Source organism: Sceloporus occidentalis, unplaced genomic scaffold (genome assembly GCF_023333645.1).
Source record: "Sceloporus occidentalis isolate IW3139 unplaced genomic scaffold, rSceOcc1.0.p SCAF_9, whole genome shotgun sequence".
NCBI classification, from domain to species: domain Eukaryota; kingdom Metazoa; phylum Chordata; class Lepidosauria; order Squamata; family Phrynosomatidae; genus Sceloporus; species Sceloporus occidentalis.
Genome location: NW_028316989.1, coordinates 1,248,355 through 1,263,307, shown reverse-complemented (window position 1 = coordinate 1,263,307; position 14,953 = coordinate 1,248,355). Strand labels below are relative to the sequence as shown.

Below are 14,953 nucleotides of genomic sequence, written 5' to 3'. Positions count from 1 at the left end.
TATTGTGTTGTCAAAAGAGGCTGCACCTGGTGGGATGATGCTTGTGTCTTAGACAATACAAGGGTGGTAACAGTGTTGGTAAAGCTACTCATTAGCAGGTCAAAATGGTTTGTTTTTGGACAGTTGGGAGAATCATGATGCTGTAAGACTTTGGGACGTTCAGATAGGTGTTGATGGAACATGTGCATTTCTTCAAGGGCAGATAGATGTGTGAGTCAGTTGGACAGCTTTTCAAAAGGCCTGGGCAGATTATTGGTGAAGGATCATTCTTACCTGGTTGTGTTTTTATTTGGTTTTCTGCTTCATGTTATAACATTCAAAACCACCGCAGGAGCTGCCTGTGTCAGGCTGCAATTTAGAAGCAACTGCGGCATTTTAAAGGAGATTGCCGTGTGCCGTCGCGGTGGTGCCAGCAGGTACCTGAGCTCAAAATGTTAAGGTGGTTTTCCCTTGCACCCATTTAACCAAGTAGGAACTGTAAAAAGGGATTATTATGATCACTGCTTAACACATCTAGGTTGCTTTCCAAAGAAGAGTTGAGTAGAAGATGCAAAATGTAACATTCCTGGTGCTCAAAGTCCTGCTATTTCAAAGGGGGACATTTATTAATAGTTGACCCACCCAGAGAGATTCAGTGGCCTTTGGACCATAGGTCTCTGCCCCCCTCCCCACACACTATATATATATATATATATATATATATATATATATATATACACACACACACACACACACACACACACACACACACACACACCATCCTAGCCAGAGCAAGTGTGACTTTGTCTGCAGGCAGAACAAAGCGGCTCTGTGGGAAATTAAAAGAATTGCTTGGGTTATTGCTTTGGGATGCACCTTCTCCAGATGTATCCACAGTTTTGGGTGGCAGGTTGTGGTCCATTCTGTCAAATTTTGACTTTGGGATGGTCAGAGAAGACCTGGTCTCCAACGTGCAGGGTTTGGATGCAATCTGGCTGGACAGACTTTAGTGTCTTTGGAAGATGGGGAGCCCAATCTACCAAGACATCCTCCTCTTTTGTTACCAGCCCCATAGAGGTAGATGGGCCCAGATTACTTTGATGGGTTTAGCCATAAGGACATCCCAAGAAATGGTGCTCTGACAAGGAAAAACGCTTTGGAGATTCATGTCCCAACCCATTTGGGAGTAGGTTTTTACTCGTTTCAGATCCAGGAAGGTACCCCAAAGTTTGAAATGAACATTGCAATACTTTTTCATAGTCGCTCAGTAACCATTGCACAAGAACCTCAGAAGGCAAATAAAAGCATTTTTAAAAACGTATCTGGTGTTATTAAAAAGGGTTTGTTTTTCCCCATCTCTAAATTCAAACCATAAAAATCTGAGGACGAAGAGGGAGGGAATTAAAAAGTGTAAATCAGGCCAAGTTTATTCTTATTATTTGACATACCCTAAAATGCTCTGCACATGAGTTAAAAGGAACATTCCAGATCTGTGGTGTATATATTATTATTGCGTGCTTGCCATATTTTAAGTGGAAGCATTTCCTATCCTGTGTGGATAAAAAGATCTTTTCGGGGTTTTTTTTTCACGTTGTAGTAAATTATTATAAAGCCAATGATATTTCATGGCATGTTATTGTATCAAGCTGTGCTTGTTTTGTTTTTATTATATTTTTTCCCCTTTATGGTTGTATTGCTTTTATTAATGTATGAATATTTTCCTGTACTGACGAGTACCTTCTTTACAGAGCATTAATTGCAATCACAAGGACACTTTCCACTTAAACCAGGGGTCGGCAAAGGCGGCGGCGGCAGGGACCGGGCTCCAAAATGCTGCAAAACCAAAGCAACAAATGGCCAAATAAACACTATAGAGGAGCCCTGCAGCCTAAATTTAAAGGTGAACTGCTGCAAACTGAAGACCTTGTGGAGAGGCAAGTTATCCTTTTGGGGACTAATAAAATGGCAGTCTGGGAGTTTGGAGGATTGGGGAACCCATGTGTCCCAGGGCCATATTTTGCCCACCCCTGGTTTAAACCATTAAGAAAGGTTGCAGACAGCAGTTATGGAGCTGCTTCCTCTGAAGATGGTAAGAAAGGGTAGTGGACTGAATCCAGCAAAGCAGTACTTTTGCACAATTGTCATGTTTCTTGGCAGCCTTCAGGGAGCAAGAGGAGAAGGGATAGGTTTCAAGAGAGAAGAGAATAGGCAAAAGATAGGTTGGGATCTACGGGTAAAATCTCTGGCCATTCAGCAACAGATCCTCAGGTTTGTAAAGCTCCGATTGTTGAAGAGCAGCCACATAAAGGCTTCTGTTCTAAACAGTGCATGTGTGTGACAAGGTTGTGAGTTCAGTTGTGTTGCTGAAAACAAAATGCATGAGGTGCCTTAAGTTCCCAAGGGTTTTGTACCAGACACCCCTCGGTGGACCTCAGAGGGCTAACCAAGTGGATCCCACAAGCCTGGGATGTACTTTAGGAGATAAGAGATCCAATCCAATCCAGTAGCAAGGTCCCTTGCACAGCCTACATGGAAGTGAATAAGGACGATCAGAATGGACACACGTCCTCTTTTCCAGGCTTGCCCCCAAAAAGGCTACCAAGAAGACCTCATTTCTGATAGAGTACCAATCTGTTTAAATAATGTGTATTCTTTTATGCAAACTGGTGCTCTTTTGGGGACTGATGTCTTAAATACCCATCCTAGGAACGGGTAGGTTCCAAGTTCTGTTCTCCAATCTTTGAGGTTAGGATTATGCAGAACATTCCTTGAGATTATGTCCTGGCATTAGATTAATGAGGGAAGGGCAGCCATCTTGGCACCAAAATATCTTAGGGACTCTATACAGCACTAAACACTTCCCAGGAACCATGGGAGAAAACAGAATCGGATGAGTATTCTCCAATGGGGATTTTGGTTGGATTGTGTCCATATACCTTAAATTTAGATCAAATTTTCAGTGACAATTAATGTTGTGTAACGGCGAGGTTGAGCCGGCCGGCGTACTACATTCCTTGTATAGTATTGTGTATGTTATCTTCTCTTAATAGAAAAAGTCCTTGGAACTCATTATTGTGACTATTCCAAACCTAGTCATTTATTTCTAAAGAGACTTAAGGGTTTTTATAGATTAAAAAAAGAATGATGAAGATGGAAGCAGCTGGATGGCATTATGACGTTTCTGCAATTTCTGGGATGAAAACCTACAAAATTATATGAAACAATCTCTGCACAGAAATCGAATCAAATGACTCAGTTGTGATGAACTACTATCAAGACTTGACCAAAACTTAATGAACTACCTTGGTACCCTCTGAAATCATGGATATCCTAGCAATAGCAAGAACCAGTGGTTAAACACATCGCGCATAATAAAAATTGTGGTTGATCTGCAATTGATGGAAATAGGGGGGAAAATAACTGGAAGAAGAAGAGAGAAAGGAATATTAGCAACCAATCAGAGGATGCAAAAAAGAAAAGAGCTTTCTCTCAGGTAGATCTGGCTTCTTTTGCTGGAGGAGATGAAGAACTGATTAGCCAGCAAACAACTCTTATTCTGTGCCCTTGCCTTGTTTTGCATGAGTCAATTTTTAGATAAGCCATTAACCTGTCAATTTTGATGTCATTAAAGAACTGATCTGACTTCTGGTTTTGTATGTTGCCTTCACAAAGGGATGGGGGAGAAGCTCTGCAACAGAAGAGGTGAAATGCATCGCCTCTCTTCTGTGCCCAAGCGTCTTTGTGGTGGCCAAATCCCCAGCACCACTTGCAAGGAACTTGGCAATCTTTAAAGGGAGGGAAGACAGTTGGTTTGGTTGGGAATAAAAGACCGGTGAAGAAGAGGTGGCTGCAGAAAACATTGAGGAACTGCAGGGAGGCAAGAAGCATTGGGATAGAAAAAACCTTAAGTTGGGGGAGTCAGTGTCTGAAAAGAGTGGAGTTGGAAGAAGCCCTGAGATAGTTAAACTGAAATATGTTGAAGCATATTTTAACACAGGCGAGGAGATAGAAAGCAGACATTATTAGCCAGAAGAATGGGAGGGAGCCAGGGTGCCCCAAGAGAAGCATTTTGCCAGGCGCACCACTTCAACATTTTGGTCCCAAAATTTGAAGGGAACAACAAGGGCCAGAAACAGTGAACAATGACGTTGGTAGCCCATTTCACATTCTGGGTTGAGCACACTAACCTATTCTTTGCCCAAAAGACACCATTCTTAGTGCCATCCATCAGAGGATCACCTTTGCAGCTGTTTTCACTCTGAGAGAGTCAGGTTGCTGCTGCTAAATGTGCCGGAGAAATCTATGAAGGTAGATTCTGGTTCATATTCTCACCTTTGTCTCAAGACTGACCATCAAAAAAGAGGGAAGTTGGTAGGTAGAGAACCTGGCAAAGGCAATATGATTTGGAGATATTTAAACACAGTTCCTGGAGATAAGGAAAGTCAAAGTCATAGTAAGTCATGGGCATTTGTTTTTATTCAAAGAGCAAGATACAAAAACAGCTAAGAAATGACAACCTAAATGATAAAAGTTTGCACTGTGTATAGCACACAGCCACAAAACAAAACCCTAGTACAAAGTGGTCCCATAACCAAGACAAGCTGTAGATACGTACACTCATAAAGGGAGGAAAAACAGATCAAGGATCAACTAACATCTGCCAAATTGTTCCAGTTTTACACACGCACACTGACACACACACACAGACAGACACTCATTTCTTCCTTCAAGCAAAGGCCTTTAGCAGCTATGTCACTCTTCTTCAGGAGACAGGGAACACACAAGGCAACTTGCAGTTAAGAATACATTGGCCTAAGCCAAAGTATGAAGACCACACCAGTGTGTCCTGCTAATAAAAAGAGCATCGCGCATAGAAATGATGCTGAGATCCCTCCTCCATTCGCTGGTGCCACTTTCAGCCATGTACAGAACAGGTATTGCTATGTGTTCTGTACCGGACACATTCCACCAGACGGATACGTCCAATGCACTTCCAGCAGCACAAACCAAAGTGGGAGTGATGCTTTCTACCATCATCCTTCCCTTTAGAATGTGTTACTGGCAATTCAGATACATGTCCTTCCACCGCCACCAAGAGGAGAGGAAGACCTACATATCTTGACCGTAACACAGACCCTTGCAAGAAGGCTTTTCTACACAGTATGGAATTTCACCACTCTCCTGTATTCAACTGTAACTGAATGGCTAAGTTAAAACTGTAGCTGAGTGACAGGCAATGTTTTACAGTTGAGTGCAAGAGAAAGTGAACATGGGTGCTCCAAGCTTTTGGGCACCAAAGACACACTGCAGCCTCGTTTCATTGTCCTTCCATCTGCTAGGCTCCTATTAGTGAGGATGCTGGGGGAAACTGCCCTTGTATTCAACCTTGTTTTTATTCCAAGGAAACAGTAAATAAGGATGCATAATACAATACCCTGTATAGCAACAATTTTGTATCTTTTTTCTTTTAAAGGATAGCACGACCCACAATACCTCCATTCTTGAAATACTACAATGGAAGTAGCCTTTCCAAGGGATACTTATCTACTGCCTCTAACTCCAATGGCTATTGACCAAAAAAGTCGGGGAACAGCTTGAGAAAAATCTAGATTTTGGCTTTCTTTGCGTCATCAATGGTTTTCATAGCTGTACAATCCTAGTGCATTCATTTGGCCTAGCAGCTCCTTCATACAGCCCTTCTTTGGTCCTGTTTTCATTTATATTGCATGTTCCCTTCTTGACATAGAACCTCGATTATGCACAATTTGAAATAGCTGTAGCCATCCTAACTACCTACAAATATCAGCCTAGCAGAAAAATGTAAGACAAGACTGTTCTACTTCTAGTAATATTTTCTGTTCAAAGCTAGAGGACAGTAATACTAACCTGGGCTCTGCTGCTAGGACAAAGAGACAGATCCTGGCTTCTTCAACAACTGGAGGAGAAAAGGAAATGAGGTGCAAGTCCCATGCAAGGTCAGGCCCCATCCGGTCTTCAAATGTCCAAACCCAGCCATAGGATCACAGACTATTTCACTTCTTATCAGGGAACAAAGCTCTGTATAGAAAGGTCTGTCTTCAAAACTGGGACACATTCATTCAAGTTAGCTGTTGAATATATTGCTTGCAAGCTCATCAGCGAACAGGAGGGAGAAATGGTTATATACAGCATTGCCCAAATCCCTGCCCCGATCATTCACAAGGCAAAAAAAGGTATACTTTTGAGGAAACTTCAACCGTTCTAGAATTACCTGTCCTGTTTACTTCTTCACAGCTTTTCTCTTTCAGCTACTAAGTGATTCCAGCACTTGGACAACATGCGCTGTCCTTACAGGCAAAGAGATGAGTGGAGGGCGGAAACAGATTTCTCTTGTTATCAACACAACCTTTCTCCACCCTTCTGTCTGGCACCGCATTGTGTGCCTCAGCCCCACAATGCCACTATCAAAGGTGCTTTTGGCAGTCGGCAAAAGCCCTTCCAAAGAGACAGCCCTTACCTCTCTCCCTTTTTGGCTCAGCACTGGTTCCAACATCTGCCCCTCTGAAAAGAAACACTCTCACTTCACAGATGAGGCAAAACAGCAGCCAGGCTCCCCATCATTTTTACATGCATTCAGTGGAGGGAGATGCATAGTCCCCACTCTTCTTTCACACTTGAAACATGCTGAGGCGTATGCCTTCATACATTTCGGGAACCAGGAGCCTTAATTGAAGAGTGTTGCCCCACAGCAAATAGAGATTTCATGCCCTTCTCCTGGTTCTGCAAAGGGGCTTGAAGGTAACAGTGGCAACTGTACCAAATAGGCCCAATCTCTGTTCTCTCATTCCACACACAAATCCACATAAGAGCTCAAAGGTAACATTTTCTTTCTGCTAAGTAAATCTGGAGCTATTCTCAGCTGACTTTTAAAACTGTTGAAACCACTGTGCTGCCAATTTCTTTTCTGACTGCATCCCTCCATGGCGATAAGAGGCTGGGAGAGAGGCTCCTTGCAAGCCAGAGGTCAGTGTGTCTGGGCAGCAGCCTGGTTTAATTTCCCCATTACAAACGCCACAAATGGCAACCTGACCACATCAAAAGGCGACAAAAACTGGCCCTTGATCTCAGTCTAGACACTGCAGGACAGTCAAAGTAGGGCCACTTCCCTGTTTTGGCATTGCATTTTAAGTGCAGTTCCAAAGGCATGAAGGAAAGGCATCAGTCTAAGGGCTTGTGCATTCAAGGTGTAATGGATCCACATAGAACGGAGCTGGTGAGAAAGGCCAGTCATAGCAAAGAGACTTACACCAGGGTGCTTTTTGGGACAAATTGCACCAGACTTTATTGCTGGGAGGAGTACAGGTTATATGCAAGACAGCCCCTTAACCAGCCAATTCTAGATGGATCCCACCTTCTGGCATGAGTCAAAGTAGGTCCCTGTGGGAGAAGGCTGATTTCTTAATTGAAACACAGCCCAAGGTTCTTCGGGTTTCTCTAGCTACCTTGTTTCTCAGCAACCTCCTGGAAATGTTTTATGTTTTACCTTCCTGAATGTCCTGCAGGAAAAGCGACTTAGCCCTGGGGAGGTCCAAAACAATCATGGATGGAGGGGGTAAGGATGATTTGAAAGAGGAAGAGCACATATTTTGAAATGATCGTCACTTTACAACGCTTTCAACATAGCCCATGGGTTTCAACATTTAACAGTCACAAATGCGACAAGTTATAAAGATTCTTGTACACATGGAATAGCATTTCATCAAGAGAAGGTCTTTTAAAATCCACATCTTCCAGTACCGAAAGAGAAAGGGAGAAAGAAAGAGAGAGTCTCTTGCTGACATCTGCCAAAACATGAATGACAGAACGTTCTACTCGACTGTAACAGATTTGGCCAGATTTCTTGGAAAGTCAACCTGGGGGGAAAAAGGAGATAAACTTAAATAAAGAGGACACTAGAATAAGACTGTGAAGAAACTTTCAGTGTATAGACCAACTCTATAGATTTAAGACCTAACTACTTTCTCAGGATTAGCTTGGTTCGGAAGCTGCTAAGCAAGGCATGGGACAGAGGTCTCTTTGTTTGCCATGGCCTTTGATGGTTAACTGGCCACTGAAGAAAGCCTTTTAATTTGGGCATGCTCCATTTATATCATATTATGTTTCAACTGCCTGTTTACTTGTTTCAAAATAATATTTTCAATATAGTTATTTGCTTTTTGCCTATTGTTATTACCCATTTTTAAAACTTTATTTGGTTTTAATTTGTATTGTGACTGCACTGGTTCCCACATTAAGGGAAAGGCAGGATATAAATTAAATAAATACATACATGCTTTGCACTCAAGCCCCCTAAAGAAGAAGAACGGGGGAAAGGGCAAGTGATTTGTGAAAACATAGTATATTCCCTTGCATTTTGCAAGTCTTTGGTTAACTCTTGTGGAAAGCAACACACGCACGTCTCTGGATAAGCAAGAGGAAGAAGCCTTCAGAAGTAAGTAAGGAAACAATGTTATTTTCAAAGTGCAGTGCTTACGTCGTATCCTCTGAGAACTGCAAGGTGGAAAGCCAGGAGTTGTAATGGGATAACGCTCAGAATCCCCTGAAGACAGTCCACAGAGTGGGGGACTTTGATTGTCCGCTTATTGTTTTTGATGGTCTCAATATCCTCCTTATCGCAAATGATGACAGGCCGCCCCTGCAAGAATCACAGATGATGATGATGATGATGATAATAATAATAATAATAATAATAATACATTTTATTTATAGACCGCTATTCTGCAATGATCATAGATGTCACGAAACAACACACAAAGAGAAAGAGGAGAAACTGAGAGGAAAGACCCCTGACATTCCCACTGACGCTCAACCTTCCAAACTCTTCCTCCGTTTAAATTAAAGAAACCAAAGTGCAGATTGGTGCAGTCATTGTAATACCTTTACTTAATGACTGAAACCCTGTTTCTACCATTTCTTACACAACTCTTGCATCTAGGATAAGTTATATTTGCCTTGTTCCATTCCCTCGATGCCACTTTGTCTTCTCAAACATAACAGTGTGCCTGGATCAAGAAGCGTACATCTAGGCGGCCATCACTGTTTCCCTAGTCCTTGGTCAGATTGACTTGGGGAACAGCTTCAGAACAAAAAGCAAAGCAGCAAACCTCGAAAGCTGCTGAAGAAAATGGTCTGTTTTATTTGGAAGAGCATACCTCTTTTAAAACACACTTTTTTTCCTTCAGCACCTGTTGAGGTTTGCCCCTTTATTCTTCCCCTTTTTCCTCTTAAAAATGTTAAGAGCCAAAATAAATATGCATTTCATTTAACATAAATTTAGTACTGGCAAAAAAGGGTCTTGCTTGCATGTTTCAGAGCCAACTTGGATGTAAGATGCCCAGCTCCCTATGTACCAAGAAATAAGATCTGAAACCACCTCAAAAAAATCCATTTTTAAAATAAACTTTATATACTTCCTAGCCCTCATGTGCTACTCAGCACATGAATTCATATTTTCATTACATGCCTTCAAAACTGGGACAGCTAAGGGCAAAATTATAGATGTGGCACAAGTCTCCTTCCCACTCACCTGCCGCGCCATCACTTGCTGCAGTGCATTCTGGCACTTGGCGTATGTGTTGTCCCTCATGATGATCATGATGACGGGCATCAGTTTGTCCACCAGCGCAAGGGGTCCATGCTTCAGCTCACCAGCTAGAATCCCCTCCGAATGCATATATGTGATCTCTTTGATTTTCTACAGAGAAAAGGCAGCATGTAAGTGTGGCTCTACATGGTCCCTGCCAAAAGCATGGATCTTCCCTTCTGTTCTGGGCACTTCATGGGATTCTAGGGAAAGTATGCATATGGCACTATGTGTGTGACACAGGAGAGATAAGAGATTCTTCTCATTAGGAAATCCATGAGCCAAGCCAACTAAACGTCAGCATTTCACCTTGGCTTATAAAGGCTCAGTGTCAGTGCTTTCATCTCCCCATTGCCCTCTTCTTCTTCTGATCTACACACAGTGAGTTTGAGACAATATACAGAAAGGAAGAAGAGGAGAAATGGCAGTCGGGGCTAAATGTCAAGGCTTTTCTAAGATGACATGAAAGATCATTTTGATTTCCAATGTTCAGTAGGCAGAATGGGGAAAAGAAAACATCAGACTACTGCTCCTGTAAAGGCCAGTCTATGTATAGTTAAGTTCAGAGCTTAAGTTACTTTTTGGGACTACAACCCTCCAATCATGAACTATGTGAGATACACCTTAGAAACTGGGGGCAACAGAATAGGTTTTTCAATGGTCAGATGCAGTAGGATGGAGGTGATCAGTATTAAATCAGATCTACAACAATTTAAGACCCTCAAACTAGAGATAATCACTGCAGAAAACTTCTTATTGCTGCTGTCTGTTTGAGACTGCCAAATTCTACCTATGAACACTTTGCAGAGATGGCTGGTTGGCTGCATTTACAGCTTGGCAAATCACTAGCTTTCTATGTCTGAAATGAAACGTGCCCTTTTTTCCTGAACTTAAGAAATCCTATTTGGTCCCCTTTTGATTCAACATCTTGTGATGCTTTGCCCACACACTGTTCTGCTCCCTGTCTCACCCTTTTCTCACAGCCTCAATGGGCTAAAAATATACTTCTTAAATGCCCCTCTTCTCTACTGTTTGTACTCAGTATCAGATTTGGCACTCAGCGCTGTGGGGCGCACAGAAAGCCATGGATTTATGATGGGAGGAAAAAGAGGCCCCTTACCAGCGCACCTTCCAGGCACGTTGCATAGTGATAGCCACGGCCCATGATCAGGACCGACTTCTGGTGGTAAAGCTCTGTAGCCAGTTTCTGGATCTCATCGTCCATGCTCAGCACTTCTTTGATCAAGTCTGCCATGAGCAGCAACAAGGAGGCAACATACAAAACAGATACAATTACACATACAGTCTACTGCTTCTCCACTGAAGCAAGGGCTGACTTCACATGTAAAGATAAGCCAGAACTGTTGTGAATTCTGGCTTACTGTTAAAAAGCAGTAGAGAGCAGGTGATAGTCACCAGATATCTGCACTCCCAACAGAAAAGCTTACTCTGAACTGGTTTGTCTCTCCTCTAACAAGCCTGAGTTTCAATCCAGGGTCAGAAGCTGGCTTATTGATCCAATATTAAAGCAACAACAGGCAACAGTTGGAGTTTGAAGCAAAGCTTTCTGCCCTGGAAAATTTCTTATTCTTTTAATCCCTCCTGCTTGCTAGCGGAGCCAGTTGCGTGCATTTAAACTATGTGAGTTAACATGCTGCCTGTGACATAAAACCCTCAACCTTTCTCTCTTCTGTATTTTGTGGGAATGCAGCCAGTTAACAAACATTTGGAATAACTCCATCTGTGGCATTTATAAAAGTGTTAGCAAAGTTGCACAACTCGGGGTCTTTAGAAGATAAATGCAACCTACTGAAATTGTAAGTGGTTAGCACTACAACTCTTTAGCACTAAAGAAGAGGGAAAGAAGATTTCTTTCCCAAATCCTCCAAAGAGAATGGTGAAAACAGTTCTTGCAACCCTTAAAATAGTGCATATTTTAGGACATATTATTTATATTGCACATATTGTCTCAATTAAAGACACTGAAATGTGCAGTGGATGTTGTGGTTTAAATACAAATGTTTTGTTCTCTTGGAGATATGACTGTTTTCAATTTCAGACTTGATCAGCTTCATCTAGACAGACCTCATCTATTTATTTCTAATGACATTTTTACCCTGCCTTTTGGGTCCAGGAGTGGCTTACATCATCAACTCTCAAACATAATAAAATCAACACATTAACATGAAAAGGGAATAAAATACACAAGCAGCTAAAGCATAAAAAAAACCTTATGATGAACTGGAAAAACTTGGCAATAAAATACCAGTTCAAAAGGGTAAAGCAGACTTCCCAAGCAAGGAGCGGTGCAATCTGGGTGCTGCAACCAAAAAGGCCATGTCATTTGTCCTATTCAGCTGAACTTCAAATTCTCTTCACTGCAAGTTTGGAGCCAAGATAAAATTGTTGCTTTCAAAAATTACTAGGCTTGATCTGTATGGCATGGAACCTGGTGTCCAACAAATTTCAAAGTCCATGACACTGTGGCACATGCTACATACCTGGCAATAACTTGAGGCCTCGCATTATTTCTTTCCGTCTTTCTTGCATGGAAATTCTGTCGTCACACATCATGAGGGCAAACATCACGAGTGAAACGAACTGGCTTGTGTAGGCCTGCAAGAAAGAAGCATCCCTATGACTTATCTTCATGCTTTTCTAAAATACTTAACATTTTCTATGATACATGGCTTGAAGCATTACAGGAAGGCAGGGCTAAGGTTACAGGCATCCTAAGAGATTACATTTCCCACATTAGATAGTGGAACCTCAGAAGAGCCCACCCTGAACTACATCAGTAAGTGAACTGGCTCTTCTTTTTCCCAATGGGGTGAGCCCTCTGAGGTCCCCTGGAGGGACAATGCAGCCTACTAACCCCTGAGATTCCTACCCCTCCTTTAGTCCAAGAATGCAACCCCCAGGAGTCCATTTTTAGCTCCTCAAAAGAATCTGAAGCTCTTCAACCAATATACATCCCTATTTTCTTTAGTGCAGCCTGCAGTGGCTTTAGTCTTAGTCCATGGGAAAATGCAGTAAGGTAGTATGCACAATTTAAAACATGCACACATACATGCCCACATTTGCATGTGAAAAAGGGACAAATTCCATCCCATCAAAGCAACAAAATCTGTCAAAGAAACAAATAAGCAAAATGGCAGCGCTGGGCACAGACAGTACAATACACAGTCCAGTGGCTGCTTCTAATTTTGGGTCCAGTGGCCATGGCCTGACAAGGGTCTGTCCCTATTTCCTTTTGCTGCCCTTTGGGTTTATCCAGAGAGGCAGCTTTTCCCAAGCAAGTGCTGTCTGAGTTAACTTCGGTTTCTTATCCTGAACGGTGATTACATTCTCCAGCAATGTAATCTCAAGTGGGAGAAGAATGTAATGAACAACATCTGTTCAGTCTGGGACCCCGCCAATAGTTTCAGGAGCACAAGCTGGAGGAAGTCCTGCCCCCTAACTTTTAAATACTGGTGTTTGTCGCGTCTCAGAGCATCACCAAACACCAGTCAGCGCATGCCACTCTCCCACACCAAACTAACAAGAACCAAAGTGTCCTTGAGGAACAGGAGGCAGCCAAATGGGGCAAAGTGACTGCAGGATTGGCTGAATGTTCTAAACAAACCTAGGCAGGTAGAACACACACACAACACACACACACACTCATATACTTAAGAGAGGCTGGCCTTTCTCCTCAATTTGTCCCAGGGAAAGGACAACCAAGCAACTCGAGCTGCCTCCTGATGGCACCTTATGACACGTCTTTCCACAGGCTATGACAAGACTTCTAAATGATATGTGGGGTGACCCCTGCTGTGGAGCTTCAACAAAGCCACAGTGAACAATTGCTCTTTAAATCAAGTTGCTGTCTTCAGAGACGCTGCTTTAACCCATTCTAACAGTAGTCAACCTGCACCATCCTAGCACCTTCTGGGCATCAACTCCCACCATCCCCAACCACTGACCATGCTGGTTAGGGCTCATGGCAGCTGGATGCCAGTAATATGATGATCCATGTATCCTCCACCCTTGCAGTAAGAAAAGAGTCTCTGTTTGCCTGATTCACACCTCCCCATTTCCTATGAACTCTCAATACTCCTATTTTCTGGTATTTTTGCAAGAGAGTGGCAGGGCTCAACCATGGAGTGGCTCAATCGCCAAAGCCTCATGGGCTTTTTACTTTCCAGGCAAATGGATTCTGTTGTTTTTAACTCGCCTTGTGGGAAGTAATACAAATATTTTCTTTTAAAGAGGGGAGGTGCATGAAGACTGAAATATGTTGGACCTTTGGTGCAACAAACACCCCTGACACACCTGTACCAACAAGTGAAGTCATGCCATTGTAGCTAATTTAGGATTACTGCATTTTCTTCTCAGCAAGCAGCTGCTACCTTAGCACACAGCTCTGGGCCAAGGCTGGCCGCTGGCTAAAGACCCCTTAAAATCCCTAAGATGAAGAAAGGGAAATTGTTTGATCTCCTTGAGGAAACTCAAGGGGAAAAAGTCTCATCATGGAGCCTGTTAGAGAGTAGAGGGAACTGAGCAGAGAAGACAAAGTGAGACCCAGAGACAAGATCAGACAGGATCTGATGCCTTCAGGAAATTTAGGCAGAGAGGCAACTGTGTCCTCTCCTCTTCCTGAAAGGTAGGATGGTTCTTGCCCTCCTGCATTCCTGCAGTAACCCCACTGGGTTGTGGTCCTGCTCCCCAGGCAGTGTTTCCTTTTTATGCTCCAGCTCCTGAATGCTGGTGGAAGGGCACCCTGGGGTAATAAACCAAGGCAATAAACCTATTCCCTATCCCCAGGAGTTCCTCTGAACTGAACCCACAGGTCAGCAGGGTGGTACAAACTCAACCCCACACCAAAGACATTGTAGTCTGGCAGACTCAGACATCTGGAAAAGGTTCCTCAAGGAAACAAGGAGAAAACTGGGCAACCCGCCAACGCGTCAGGAATGTTCCATGACCAATGGAGCAGATTAATATTTATATCAGCTGGCAATAAAACAACATTACCTTTCCCACCTAATACTTTAATGCTGGCCTAAGCTCAAATTCTTAGATGCAATTTAAAATGCAATCTAGAAACATGGCTTATCAAAACAAGTGGACCTGGCCAAGGGGTGGGGGGCACAAGAGCAGTAAAGGTAGCTTTTGAAAGCTAACCTGGAAGAGTGCAGCACAAACCTCTTTGTACATAAACCCAAGGACACAGATGCATCATAGGCAGTGAAATAACCTTCCACATTCCATCCCAATTTTTGCCGGTGAGCGAATATTGTTAAGCATTTAGTTAATGCATTTCCCATACTTCTTCCTCCAGTTACTGTTGCAGTTTTAATTGTATGTAGT

At 42.8% G+C, this 14,953-nt stretch overlaps 1 protein-coding gene across 1 annotated transcript in view; it reads right to left on the bottom strand.

Annotated features, from left to right (window-relative positions):
- Nucleotides 1-4,437: 4,437 nt before the first annotated feature.
- LOC149306669 (glutamine--fructose-6-phosphate aminotransferase [isomerizing] 1) overlaps nucleotides 4,438-14,953 on the bottom strand; it is a 32,174-nt gene continuing 21,658 nt past the window's right edge. Inside the window, exons 15-19 of the mRNA XM_089537334.1 lie at nucleotides 12,103-12,217; nucleotides 10,722-10,849; nucleotides 9,545-9,712; nucleotides 8,492-8,653; nucleotides 4,438-7,871 (exon numbers count right to left, since the gene is read on the bottom strand). Of these exons, the coding sequence (XP_089393460.1) occupies nucleotides 7,827-7,871; nucleotides 8,492-8,653; nucleotides 9,545-9,712; nucleotides 10,722-10,849; nucleotides 12,103-12,217 (618 nt within the window). The 3' untranslated portion in view covers nucleotides 4,438-7,826. The remainder of the gene's footprint in view (nucleotides 7,872-8,491; nucleotides 8,654-9,544; nucleotides 9,713-10,721; nucleotides 10,850-12,102; nucleotides 12,218-14,953) is intronic.